The sequence below is a fragment of the Megalobrama amblycephala genome, linkage group LG11 (assembly GCF_018812025.1).
Source record: "Megalobrama amblycephala isolate DHTTF-2021 linkage group LG11, ASM1881202v1, whole genome shotgun sequence".
Classification (NCBI taxonomy): domain Eukaryota; kingdom Metazoa; phylum Chordata; class Actinopteri; order Cypriniformes; family Xenocyprididae; genus Megalobrama; species Megalobrama amblycephala.
In genome coordinates this window covers 11,426,966-11,442,020 of record NC_063054.1, presented here as the reverse complement: position 1 = coordinate 11,442,020, position 15,055 = coordinate 11,426,966, and the positions used below count along the sequence as shown (strand labels likewise).

At 40.3% G+C, this 15,055-nt stretch overlaps 1 protein-coding gene across 1 annotated transcript in view; it reads right to left on the bottom strand.

Moving 5' to 3' along the window:
* The window catches only part of LOC125278730 (7-methylguanosine phosphate-specific 5'-nucleotidase A-like), a 75,765-nt gene that overhangs the window by 8,812 nt on the left and 51,898 nt on the right, over positions 1–15,055 (bottom strand). The window contains exons 4-5 of the mRNA XM_048208076.1: positions 2,951–3,040; positions 2,528–2,690 (exon numbers count right to left, since the gene is read on the bottom strand). Coding sequence (XP_048064033.1) covers positions 2,528–2,690; positions 2,951–3,040 — 253 coding nt within the window. The remainder of the gene's footprint in view (positions 1–2,527; positions 2,691–2,950; positions 3,041–15,055) is intronic.

The following is a 15,055-nucleotide window of genomic DNA, read 5'->3' as shown; positions in this document are numbered from 1 at the left end:
CACTCAGAGGTCTATTTTCAACTATAATTCTTATAAAGTGATGGTGCTTTATGTAAGGTTATCTAGTGTAAATGACATATCAAAAAGTTTAACGCTGGCGTATGTGTAAAAAAAAACAAAGTATACCCAGGGCTTCAGGGGGTCTATTACACCACATCTGATGCAATACTGTAGTAGAAGGTTGCATGGTTTAATTTTCTCTCTAAGAGTATCAATCTAAGAGTATCAAGTAAAGAAATGCATAGTCATTACTGCTGTGCTGTTTGGAAATGTCTGAAGTTGAAGTTTTATTACGTACAGTGCTGCTTTAAAGTTTGTGAACCCCCTGCAGAATTTGTGAAAATGTGGATAATTTTAACAAAATAAGAGGGATCATACAATATGCATGTTATTTTTTATTTAGTACTGTCCTGATTAAGATATTTTACATACATTTTTTTTTACATATGGTCCACAAGACAAACAAAAAAAAAATAGCTGAATTTATAAAAATGACCCAAGTTTGTGAACCCTTGATTCTTAATACTGTGTGGTTACCTGGATGATTTACGACTGTTTTTGTTTGTTTGTTTTGTGACGGTTGTTCATGAGTCCCATGTTCATGTTTGTCCTGAGCATTTAAACTGCCCAATATTCTTCAGAAAAATCCCCCAGGTCCCGAAAATTCTTCAGATTTCCAGCATCTTTGCATATTTGAACCCTTTCCAGCAGTAACTGTATGATTTTGAGATCCATCTTACATTGAGGACAATTGAGGGACTCAAACACAACTATTAAAAAAGGTTCAAACAACACATTAAGAGTCAGGGGTAAAAACTTTTGAACAAGATAAAGATGTCAAAATTTTTCTTATTTCTTAATATCACCATTTTTCATTTAGTACCGCCCTTCGGAAGCAACAGAAGACACTTAAATGTTTCCCAGAAGACAAATTAAGTACAATATTCCTTGATCTTCAAATTCAGAAGGTTTTCACCCCCCCATCTCTTAATGCATCGTGTTTCCTTCTGGAGCATCAGTGAATGTCCATCACAAAACATAAAAACAGTCATGGATCATCCAGGTAACCACACACAGTATTAAGAATCAAGGGTTCACAAACTTTTGAATGGGGTCATATTTATAAATTCAACTATTTGTTTGTCTTGTGGACTTAATGTAAACATTGTTTATGTAAAATATCTTATTCAGGACAGTACTAAATAAAAAACAATATATGCATTTTGTATGATCCCTCTTATTTTGTTGAAATTATTCACATTTTCAGATTCTGCAAGTGGTTCACAAACCTTCAAGCAGCACTATATATACAGACTTTATATAGTTCATCAGCCACCTGCTCTCTAAGATAGCTGCATCAGCCATTAAAAAAAAAAAAGGATATTGGTCAACCACTACACCGTGACCGGAGTTGTTGGTTGCTGGGTGAACATTGGTTGAATGATGCTCTGCTTGAAGTTAATGCTACTAAATGCCCTGAACCTGGTTATTGTAAAAATGCTATTAAAATATTTATAGCTTCAAACAGTGTTTTCTGGAATTAAAATTTTTTGAGCCACATGTACAGCTTCATTTCATTGAAATAAGCTCTCATAAACTACTGAAATCTTCTTTCCTCAATCTAATTGACTTATTGACAGTACAAGAGACAATGTGATATAATATAATCTCAACTGGTCATTATGTTTGAGCACTGCAGGTATGCATGACATTTTCATAACATTATGTCTGTATGCATGAATTGCGGATAATTGCTTTGTAGTGGCAAATTGCTTTGTCGTGGCAAATTGCTGTCAGTGTGAATGGCCATTCATCCTACACAGTACTGCACTGTACTCAGGCTACTACTGAACTTACTTTAATGTTGTATCACTCAAACTGAGGAAGACAGTGGTGTTATAGCACCCCATACATATGTAATTTGTTCTACATGACAATTAATTTAGCTTTCAACTACACTGGTCTCACAAATTGTTAAATGTCAGTTAATGAGTAATGATTATATTACTAATTTTTATTATGATTAAGAAGAATTGTATTTTCTTTAGAACAATGTGCAACTAAGAATATGGAAGCTTGATTCCGCCACGGAATAAAAAAATAAAAGATAATTGCAACTTTTTTTCTCAGAATTGCTTGTTTACATCTCACAATTCTGACTTATTTTCCCTCAGAACTGCAATATATAAACTCACAATTCTGACTTTTTTCTTGCAATTGTGAGTTTATAGCTCACAATTCTGAGAAAAGAAGTCAGAATTGAGAGATATAAACTCACAATTGCAAGAAAAAAAAAGTCAGAATTGTGAGTTTATATCTTGCAGTTCTGAGAAAAAAAGTAAGAATATAAACTTGAATTATAAAGTGCAATTCCGAAGAAAAAAAAATCTGACTTTTTTCTCAGAATTCTGAGTTTATATCTCACAATTCTGACTTGATAACTCACAATTGCATGTTAAAAAGTCTGATATATAAACTCGCAGCTCTGAGTAAAAAAAGCCAGAATTGTGAGGGGGTGGGTACTCACAGAATCGTCAAAGTCCATGTAGTTGGAAAAGACTTTGACATTAGGATGGAAAACACCAGCTTGTCTGATCACTTCCTCTAACACATCCCCAATCCCAGCAGAGAAGATCAGCAGAGGAACAGACATCTGATGGAGATGACCAAAGAACTGCTGGTATCCATCCCTGATAAACACAATATCAATATTATTACTGACATACATGTGAAATGATCTTCTAAAGATACACTCTCAGATATTCTTGTCAAAATCTACATAGCCTCTTACAGTTTGTGCATACAAGAGGGCATGAATTTAGCATTAACTATAGAAAACTACTGGTTGCAATAATCATTTATGTTAGTTCAAGTTTGAGTCGAGAGACTTTTGATAATCTCAACACTTCCAAATGCTTGTTGGTATTTTCCTTTATGTTAATGGTCTGACCTCAGCATGGCTTCAGACTCTTTCACAACTCGAGCCAAATGATCCTTACTGATCTTCTGCTGCACAAGGAGCTCATGAGCTTTAGTCCACCTGCACACACACAGACACATGCCTACAGCTGAGAACAACAAATTTAAATTATTGTAAATACAAAAACAAAACAGAACCACAGCTTTACTGAAAAATAACAAAAAAGGGCAAACGTTTTAGTCACAGCATTTAGAATGTTTTGTTTCATTTCAACCTTATAGTGCACGAGCCTTTTTTTTTGTTGCCTTTTGTGGATTACTATGCACCTAGTCTGTTTGGACCTTTGTTTTTTGTCTAGTGTTTAAGACAGACAACTGCATTTACTTACTGGTGTGATTCTTAAAATATTTGGTTCAACACAGCAGCTTCCAATAACGGATCAACTGTCTTTCTGAAGTAATGTTAAACATGGCAATTTAAATTAAATTGGAAGATCACATTTGACAACAAAAGTCTAATCAAGGTCACTTTTATTTATATAGCGCTTTATACAACAGATTGTTTCAAAGCAGCTTTACAGTGATAACAGGAAAATTATTCAATGATGCAGATGCAATGATGCCATTTATGAACAAACAGTTCTAAAAAGAAAATAGTGTCATTGTTCAGCTAAAGTCAGTTCAGTGTTGATTCAGTTCAATTGTAAAGATGTTCAATTATTAAATTAATTCATTTCATTTTGTGGCGAGCAGGTATGGAATCCCAAGTCTCCCAAGTATTTTTATAAAAAATAAATAAATACATAAATAAATATACAAAGAAATGTAAAAAAGCAAAAATAAATAAATAAATAAATATACATATTAAAAAAAAAAAAAAAAAAAAAAAAAAATATATATATATATATATATATATATATATATATATATATATATATATATATATATATATATATATATATATATATATATATATATATATATATATATATATATACACACATTTATTTCCTTATTTATGTATATATTTATTTTTTCGGACACCGGTCAGAACACGGAAAGGATCGAACCAGCGCACATATAGGCTACAGTGAAGTCGACGCAAGCATATTGATCAATGTATTTGAAACGAGATCAACAATGCGACAAAATGTTCTACTGTAACCGATGCCTCATTCTATTTTGGATCTTTGAAATATGCATAGTATTTTAAGCGCTTGTCACATGTTGTGCATGTAAAAGTAGGAAACATGAATGTGAAGTGAATTTGTGGTCTCGTTTCAAGTGCATTGATCAATATGCTTGCGTCGACTTCACTGTAGCCTATATGTGTGCTGGTTCAATCCTTTCTGTGTTCTGACCGGTGCACCGAATCTCAATCAAATGCAAGCCCATTTATTCAAATGATTAATAATGGGAAATAACAAGCGTTTCCATTTCAGAGTCCCTGTTATCAGATCTGCTGAAGATGTTGCTGTTCATGTTTGCCAGCGCAGGACATTTTACAAATCCAGACCAGACAATGTTCTACGGCCCCTGTCCGGAATAAAGAGTAGCTTATCCATGTCACACAGTACAGTTAGAGTGATATTACTTAAAGGCGCTCTAAGCGATTTGACGCGTTTTTAGGCCCAATTTTTTTTTGTCACATACCGCAAACATCTCCTCACTATGCGCTAGCTGCCTGTCCCCTGAACACACTGTAAAAAAACGCGGTCTCTGTAGTCGCCACAAGCTCCGAAAACTGCAATAAAAACAAACTGGTGCAGCCTGGACCACTTAACATAATAAACATGCTCCAGCCAATAACCGACAAGCAGCGTCAATACGCAAGCTACTTACATTTTAAATGCGCGTTCATGACTGTTTCAGGAAGCACGGAGGGGAGGGCCAGGAGGAGTAGGAGGGAGGGTCTAGCTAGCCTCTGTTTTGTTTGACAACACTTCGAACGTCAACAGGAAGTTACTCCGCTCAGAATCGCTTAGAGCGCCTTTAACCCGTGATATAAGATTTTGGCCATACTATCCATCCAAATCATTCATCCCAGTATCAACGTTAGTAGGCTACAATTCTTGTATTTCGGAGCGTTGAGGCCAAAGTGACACCTTCGGGCACACCACAAGGTGTCACTTTGGCCTCAACGCTTCGCTCTCACCTACCCTGAGCTCAATTGCTATGTCTGAGGTAAACCACGCCCTCCTCATTACCCTACGGACAAAGAAATGTAAAAATACATAAATATAAAATAAAGAAATGTAGAAATAAAGAAACATAGAAATGAATAAATGTGGGCATGAACAAATATGGAAATATATAAATAAATAAATGTGGAAATAAATAAAAATCAAAATGAATAAATATAGAAATAAAAAGAAAAAATAAATGTGGAAAAAATAAATATATACATAAATAAGGAAATACATGTATAAATACTTTTTTTTTTAAATTTATTTATTTATTTATTGCTTTTTTACATTTCTTTGTATATTTATTTATATTTTTTCATTTTGGCAGACTTGGCATTCCATAAGCAGGGCAGGGCTGAGAGCCATGGGAATGCACACCACATCAGTCTCAAGTCCCATGGAGAAGCTCTGGAAGGATAAAAGGAGTGACGACAGTGGAAGATGAGAGAGGACCAAGCCTGGGACATTTATGTTGTGTTTTATTATGTTTATATGCTTTACTTTCTTTTTGATGTTTGTTTATTTTATGATTAAAACTTTACTCTGATTGTTTGGCGGTTCCCGCCACCTCCTTCCCTGAGCTTTGAACTTCATTACACATCTATAAAGCAGTTCTGCAGAAAACAGTGATGTCATTGTCCAGCTCAATTCAGTTCCCATTCAGTCAGTCACGTTCGACGTTACGTCGATACTGACGTAATGGGGTCTCGCCAGGGAGCCCAATCACCTCCAAGGATACAAAACAAGCCAATGGGAATTGGCCTGTGAGATTTACATGCCGGGCCCCTCCCCCGGCATCCGGGTATAAATAGGGCCGGCATACTCACCTTCATTCATACTTTTGCTTCGAAGCCGATCAGATCGGTCATCTTTCACCTCTAAAGAGAGCGAATTTCTCTAGAAAGAGCAAACAGCAATTATAATTGCTACAGGAACCTCCTGAAAACAGCAATTCTAATTGCTATCTCCTGTTTGTTCCGGTGGCTGCTCGAGTCTCTCCAGCTGGTTGGGAAGGCACGCTCAGCGGTGCGTGTGACGGCGCGCTGCCCACAGGACGGTGCCACGCTCATCCCTGGGTGCTTCGGCTGGTGAGGTTTACTGAAAGAGCAAGCACGGGCGATCAGCGTCTTTTTCAAGATGTCTTTTCGTCTGTGTGTTTCTGGATGCGGTCGTTTCCTGACCTCCTCTGACGGCCACGACCACTGTCTCACGTGTCTGGGTAGACCGCACGCTGAGTCAGCGCTCGTGGATGGTACATGCCCTCATTGTGAGGGCATATCCATGTTGGTGTTGAGATCGCAACTCTCCTTCTTTAACACAGAAGCGAGGGTCCCCTCTGTCACTACCCCAGCGCCGGCGGCTGTAGCGGGCGCCGGTCCGGTTAGTGCTCTGGGAGATCTGAGGATTACAGTGGGAGCCACTTCGTGGGGCCCATCCCCACGAACCTCCCACTCCTCCACAACACCATGTGCCATCGAGCTGCCGCCTGCTGTCGCGGGGCCCTCCTCGGGGGTGCCCCACGTCACTTTCGGCGCTCCGGAGGAGGATCGGATGTCGATCGCTGCATTGGGGAGTGGGCTGAACGGTTCAGAGAGCGACGACGACTCCGAGCTTCCGCTCTCTGGGATGGTTGCTCAGTCGGAGGCGGACTCTGAGCTAACAGCCATGCTTGCCCGGGCCGCCGTGGTTGGATGACTGGTTTCTGGGTTCGGGGCGCAGCTCCCAGCCGCGTCCCGCCCCAGTGCCGTTCTTCCCGGAGGTGCATGAGGAGCTCCAGAAGACGTGGTTGGCACCTCACACTGCCAGACTATGGTCTTCTGCCTCCTTCACTCTCACTACCCTCGATGGGGGAGCCGCCAAGGGGTACGTGGACATCCCGCAGGTGGAACGTGCGATTGCGGTGCACTTGTGGGGGCGTGGCTACGCCTTCCCAACCCGTCCCTTTGGCTCATTCGGACAATCAGACTCGGCTACGCGATTCAGTTCACCAGGCGTCCCCCCAGGTTCAGCGGCGTTCTGTTCACCTCGGTGGCAGGTCCCAACGCCTCTGTCCTGCGGGCGGAGATTGCGGTTCTTTTGGCGAAGGACGCAATAGAGCCTGTCCCTCAAGCCGAGATGAAGTCTGGGTTTTACAGCCCTTACTTCATAGTACCCAAGAAAGGTGGGGGTTACGACCAATCCTGGATCTGCGTGTCTTGAATCGGGCTCTTCACAAGCTCCCGTTCAAGATGCTCACGCTGAAACGCATTCTCACGTGCGTTCGCACCCAGGATTGGTTTGCAGCAATCGACCTGAAGGACGGGTACTTTCATGTCTCGATCCTTCCTCGACACAGACCGTTCCTACGGTTTGTGTTCGAGGGGCGGAGGCCAATTCCCATTGGCTTGTTTTGTATCCTTGGAGGTGATTGGGCTCCCTGGCGAGACCCCATTATGTCAGTATCGACGTAACGTCTCCGTTCCCTCCTTCTGGGAACGGGGGTTACAGTAGTAACCTAGACGTTCTCATCTAATAGTGTCAGTGCAGTCAGACCAATACTGTTGAATATTAAATGTCCCCAACTCAGCAAGCCAGAGTCAGCTGGGGACATGGGACAGTTCTCCTCTGGCCAACAAACGAACACGGTGTGATTATGGCTGCATCACAAGTCAGAAATCAAATTGTGGCATTCAAAATATTTCATCCAGTTCCTTGTGCTTGAAAACCAGATTCATCACATTATTTTTTCTTATTGACTATATTTTACTATTTATACCTTTTTACTTATGTTCTTCTTGTCTATATTTGTCTGTAAATTTGTAACTGTTCATTTATAAAGCACATTTAAAAACAACAGGTGTTGAAACCAAAGTGCTCTACAACAAATATAAAACAAACTTAAACCCTCAGAATTAAAACAAATATTAAAAATAGGTCTTCGAAGAGGATTTAAAGGATTAGTTCACTTTCAAATAAAATTGTCCAGATAATTTACTCACCCCTTAGCTCAGCTTATGCTGTATGTTCTACGTCTTCCCAATTCAACTTACGGAAAAAACGTTTGTATATACAAGGAAAAAAGAAGAGGACCTAAAATAGAGCCCTGCAGAACACCATAGGAGATTTGAGCATGAAACATTTCCCCAGGTTAACAGAAAAGGTTCTATTCTCAAGATAAGATACCTGAAACCCAACTACATGATCAAATTTAAATGATCTTGTAAAAGTATGTCATGATATTATAACCCTTATAACCAGATTCTGTCTGCCTAACAGCAGTTTAAGAAGGAAAGATGCTCACCAAATAAATGCACACTATTCTTTTTATACACCCATGAAAACAAAAATAATTGTCACCACACAAAAAGTAAATACAAGAAAAAGACAATCACATTATACAAAACAAATGTAATGGATAGGTGCATTGCAAGAATTGGGCATTAGGTTGAACAGTTCAATAACGTGAAAATGAATGTGTGTGAGTCTTATCTGATGGTATATATAGTTCATCACACAATGCCCAAAGTTAAAGCTGTCCCTTTGCCGATGAATAATCCAACTATTTGCGATGAATTCACTCCAAACAATAACAGTTCTCAAGCACCAGACTCTTCCAAATTAGGTACAGCCATTAGTAAGCCAAAAGCCACAAGCTTAAATCCATCTGGGCTTTAAATCCATATTTATCAAGAACCAGAATCTAGAGAATGTAAAATTTTATTGGTAACCTTCAACAAAGCAGATTGAATGCTATGAAATTCTCTAAAACCGGACTGAAATGTGTAAAAAATATTACAACTATTTACTATAGGTTCAATGAAATCTGAGAATAGACAACTTTTTCCAGGACTTTTGAAATTAAAGATAATTTCGAAATGAGTCTGTAATTATTCAGATCATGCAGATTTTTTTGACTTTTTTTTTTTTTTTAAACAATGGTTGAACTATGGCATGTTTTAAGGTGGCTGGCTAGGGAACTATTGATAATAGCAGTAACAACTGGACTAAGAGCAGAAAAGCCTCTTTAAAATATTAAAAGGCAGACCATCAGAAGGACAGAAAGAGAGCTTCATATTGGAGGTTGTATATTAGACCTAATGCACTCAACTTTATGGATAAAATTATTTAAAAACTGTTCTCACAAATCGGTGAAGGTCTCCTATGGGGCACTATGAGTAGAATTTAAAAAGGCATTAATTATACTGAAACGGACCTTTGGCCTCTCTGAATTTTGTACAATTAAATCAGACATATATTTCAACTGTGCTTCCTTAAAGGTGCTAAAGAGGATCTTTTGTTTTATACATTTTTGCAATATTACTTGAAACTGTCTTTACTAACTGATAAAAGACTATTTATTAGGTGCACTAAAAGGAATAATATTAATATACATCATCTGTGCACGAGGTAGGGCCTTAAAAACATCAGCCAATCGTTTACGCGATCATGGTAAACGCTTGTCAATCACTGCCGTGACGTTCCTTGTGAGAGATGTGCGCGGATTGGCCCTCTGGCTTGTCAATCACTACCATGACGTTCCTTGTGAGAGACGCACGTGGCTGTGCGCTCCAGTAACTTTCCACACTCCACAGGCACCGCATGCAGTGTTTTTGTCAGGAGACAGGAGTAACAACTGCAGATTATGAGTTACCTGCGCTGAGTCCGACATAATGAATCCACTAACACGACACAGCGAATGCCGGTGGTAAACAAACACTCGTGTTCCAATACTCGTGCACGAGTTTTGGGAGGCGTTCCCTCTAAATGAGCTGTGAAGGAGGGGGGTTGTTCTTACGCATGCGCTCATTTCAAAAACTCACTAACAGTCTTTGGTTTCTCAGTCGATGAAATCCTCTTTAGCACCTTTAACAGATCTCTGATAATGCTTAAGACAATCCTTGAAAAATTCATATGATATCTGAAGTTTGTCTTTCTTCCGTCTACGCTCAGCGTGCCTACACTCATGTCTGAGGGCGCGACTGGAGCCATTTAATCTGTTAGCCTGCACCCCAGCTTTTGAAAAAATCCCAAGAAATGGCATACTATAACAGATACAGTTCATGAACCATTTGCACTAAAAGCATAAGTATGGTCTCGTTTGACACTTGGCAGTTTACTGTAAAGTCAAAATTAATTATTGTCATAATGAAAAAAATATATATATAAATAGCTTCAAAAGCTTTGTAAGGTTATTAGAAATGTATTTTTATGAAATATCTTTATGAAAATAAAATTGAAGTTGGCATTGTTTTAATCTAGAAATGCACTTCAGCTAAAGCCACTGCCTGACCATGTTATATTTCAAATCTCAAGATAAGTCTAAAACTCAAAATTTTATTAAATGTTTTTAATAGCATGTCAGATTTTATTTTGAAGACTCTAAAATGCTAAATGATGTTTACTGCAGGGCTCCCACTCTGAGCCAAATGTCAAATTCCCTGACTTTTCCCAGACTTTCACTGACTAAAAAGCTGTATAATGAATGGAAAAACAGGCTGCTGTTGTGCTAAGCACTGATTTTAAATCCATCCATTTGCAAGCTTTATTTACTTGTTCACAGACGTTTTTAATACAAAACTAAGTTGAACACTCATACACTACTTTTGTTTTGTGCTTTTTCAGGTTAAATGTACTTTGATATTTTGATATATTTCTACAGAAAGTAATTTATAGTTTTTATGATTTCAGGGGTTTTAGAGGATTTTCTATTTCTCATCAAGTTCCTCATTCAGTCTTTTGATTTCTTCACATTTAGTTTTTGCAGATCGTCTTAGACTGTTTGACACTTTTCTCCTTGATTCTTTTAAAGAATGTTATTGATCACATTGATCCTGTGAAAATCAGGAAGAAGAGTGGCAGACAAAAAGCTGAGCGCATGTGGCCAAAGACAAAACTCTATAAAGATATCCTTCATGCTTTCAATGTGGAACTAGGCAAAGCTAGACAGACCTTCTTCTCAAATATTATAAACGTCTCAGGTTACATATGTAACCATAGTTCCCTGAGAACAGGGAACGAGACTCTGAGTTGAAACGCATTGGGGAACGTCACATGTGACCTAGTGTCTGAAAGCCAACTATCCAACAACTCCAATCTCTATTGGCCAACGACAGCCTATGACGTAATATGGCGCGACCCGCAAGTATAAAAGGAGTGCCTGGAGAAGCAGTCAGTATCTATCATCTTGAGGGACTGTTCTGCAGGCAGCCCGAAGCATGGCAGGGCAACGCAGAGTCTTGTTCCCTGTTCTCAGGGAACTATGGTTACATACGTAACCTGAGATGTTCCCTTTAGAAGGGAACTTCAACTCTGCGTTGAATCGCATTGGGGAACGATATACCCACGCTGCCATGCTGAAGGAGAGTGCATGCTAGATGACTAGACAAACGTCCAGCAGTTTCAGAGAAACTGCCGGAAGCAACTCACCCTCGGGTCACGCAAGGCTGTCAGTGACAGCATTCCCTACGGCCAACAGCCCAAGCTGAGCCTAAAAGAGGCCTTCCGCAGAAAGCCTACCAAGGCTGCTCAGAGCTTCTGGAACCAACATTTCTACCAGAAAGACTCGGGAAGCAAAGAAACGTTTGAATACAATTTATTCAACAGTATGAATGTAAATATCAAAGATAAATGATAAAGTTCTTTGGCATAGGCCCCGTCCATAGTACAATCCGGAGGGTAGCAGACGTTTGCAGATCCTGCTTGAAGATGAAGGCAAGGGCGGAGCCTATCCCCCGTTGTATGGACAGGGACCGACCTGGTGGTGGTGGGGAGGCTGGGGGTGAACGCCGGCGATGGTATCTGCGAACACGATAGTGGGTGGGAACAGAACTTATATATTCAGGTGACGTGTAATGATTGGTTAGAAAATGAGCAATGACGTGCATTAGAGTCTTCCGGGTAGAATCTCCGTAACGCATTCTTCAGAGAAGAGAGCAGGTAAGAGCGACTACAAGGAGGGCAGTAAGCAACTCAGACCCAAGCGTAGAGATGGGCATCCTGGAGAGCAGAACTCATCTGAGTGCTATAAACCCTCGTACTGAGGGGAGTATAATCCACTCATCCTAGGATCTACTTCTGGCTAATACACTGAGGAGGCTGTGTGCTAGAAACCCTGATACAGGGGAGCACAAACCAGCCTGGGGCTGATCTCAACGGGAGACTTCATAGAAGTCTACGACCAATGACCAGCTTAGGGAGCTAAGCACAATTAAACAGACAACCAAAAGGGAAGTACGAAGCTCACCTAACAGATAGACTATACTGTAGGCACTTAGTCATGGAGGCCGGAAAGGGGCTTTCAACATAACTAAAGTTCTAGATAAAGAAATAAATATCACACCAGAAAACTCAAATCACAAAGTGGTATTCCAGGGTGGCCTATAAGGCCACTCACCTGAAACTTAACATGCTGGGCGCACGACCAACCATATGATTAAGTAACTGTGAGTGCCCAAAAAACAGTCCATCCAACACAATCCAGCGAGCAGTGTACTTGGTAAAAGAACCTTTTTACTCTTTAAAGCAAGAGGAGTACAACATACGCCATCACGCGCTAAAGAAGGCCCTGTGGGGTCTATAACCTCAGCAGACACGTGGCATCAACTCATGGCAGTGTTATCAAGCTCCAGGCAGGACAAATAACCGAACTGAAAAGGAGGTTAATAAGTCACCCAGGGTCCTGGCCAGCCGGTGACATAAAATTCCCTTTACTCTCCTTAGTAAAGAAGTGTAAATGGTACATGCCAGCATGTTCCCAAAGGAGGCCCAGAAGGCCTACCCGTCACACGCGGTGCCAAAATAGAACCAAGTTATAAACAAGGTAACTACTTAGCTCAACTAGAGCTAAAGGAGACCATGCTCAAGGAAGTAAATGCATAAAAACAGAACAACAGAGCGGTTTAACACAAGAACTCACCCTGAGAGGCAAGCCACTCAGAAACTGTACTCAGTAAAAGCACCTTTTACTCTCAAAGCGAGAGGAGTACACAGTCAAACTCCAGCATGATACACAGGAGGCCTAAAAGGCCTATGACTTGTAAACACATGGCGTCAGCTAGTGGCAATCACGACCCATCCATGGTGATGAGTCACATGGAAACGAACATGCAAACTGAAAGGAGGCCCAGGTGGGGCCTTCGACTCCACAAGCACATGGCATCAACCAGTGGTAGTTTCATGACTGACCCAGCCAGCAGGCCAAGTACTCTGTATAACCACCTTAACTCTAAAACAACAGGAGTACACAGAGGTGGGCATGGCCGATGGCGGTACAAGTCAGCAATCATGACTTAACCATGGTGATGAGTCATAGAGAAACCAACCCAACTGTGCCAACATGAAAACTGAAAAGGAGGTGTGGCAAGGCCTACTACTTTTAGCATCATGTGGCGCCAGCCAGTGGTCATAAATGGGGACCAAGTTCAAAGGGGACCAGCTCTAGACCCAACAAAATAATTGTGGGTAACTAGCTACAACAACCTGAGCTAAGCCTATACATTCCATCAAGCAATGTACAAAAAATTACATGGTACAATAAATATGCTAACATGGTCTAAGGGAGGCCTACAAGGCCGTCCACCTCAAACAAACACGAGCATAAGCCTGAGGCAGTGCTAAGATATGTGAGCAAACTCGCGATCGTATCCCAACAGCGCCTGAGATACAAGCTGTACTTTAAAGGTTACTAACAATAAAGAGCCAACAATCTTTACAGTATATGTAAAACAGCTGCTGTGGTCATAATCGACTGGGAGCTAACAGAGATCATCTTTAATTCTAATCAGAAATAAGACTCTCTACACTCAACCTGAGTGTGCAATCCAACAGGTGATGCACTCAGTGAAACACAAACCCTAACCAGGGAGTACAACAGAACACCATGTTCTTAGATAGAGGCTAATCACAGCCTGCTATCATAGAAACAGGTGCTAACCTGTGGCAGCACTAAGCTCACATATACAAACCCAATTCCAAAAAAGTTGGGACACTATACAAATTGTGAATAAAAACAGAATGCAATGATGTAGAAGTTTCAAATTTCAATATTTTATTCAGAATACAACATAGATGGCATATCAAATGTTTAAACTGAGAAAATGTATCATTTTAAGGGAAAAATAAGTTGATTATAAATTTCATGGCATCAATACATCTCAAAAAAGTTGGGACAAGGCCATGTTTACCACTGTGTTTATCCCCTCTTCTTTTTATAACAGTCTGCAAATGTCTGGGGACTGAGGAGACAAGTTACTCAAGTTTAGGAATAGGAATGTTGTCCCATTCTTGTCTAATACAGGCTTCTAGTTGCTCAACTGTTTTAGGTCTTCTTTGTCACATCTTCCCCTTTATGATGCGCAAAATGTTTTCTATGGGTGAAAGATCTGGACTGCAGGCTGGCCATTTCAGTACCCGGATCCTTCTTCTACGCAGCCATGATGTTGTAATTGATGCAGTATGTGGTCTGGCATTGTCATGTTGGAAAATGCAAGGTCTTCCCTGAAAGAGACGACATCTGGATGGGAGCATATGTTGTTCTAGAACTTGGATATACCTTTCAGCATTGATTTTTCAGTGCCTTTCCAGATGTGTAAGCTGCCCATGCCACACACACTCATGCAACCCCATACCATCAGAGATGCAGGCTTCTGAACTGAGCACTGATAACAACTTGGGTTGTCCTTGTCCTCTTTAGTCCGGATGACATGGCGTCCCAGTTTTCCAAAAAGAACTTCAAATTTTGATTCGTCTGACCACAGAACAGTTTTCCACTTTGCCACAGTCCATTTTAAATGAGCCTTGGCCCAGAGAAAACGCCTGCGCTTCTGGATCATGTTTAGATATGGCTTCTTTTTTGACCTATAGAGTTTTAGCCGGCAACGGCGAATGGCACGGTGGATTGTGTTCACCGACAATGTTTTCTGGAAGTATTCCTGAGCCCATGTTGTGATTTCCATTACAGTAGCATTTCTGTA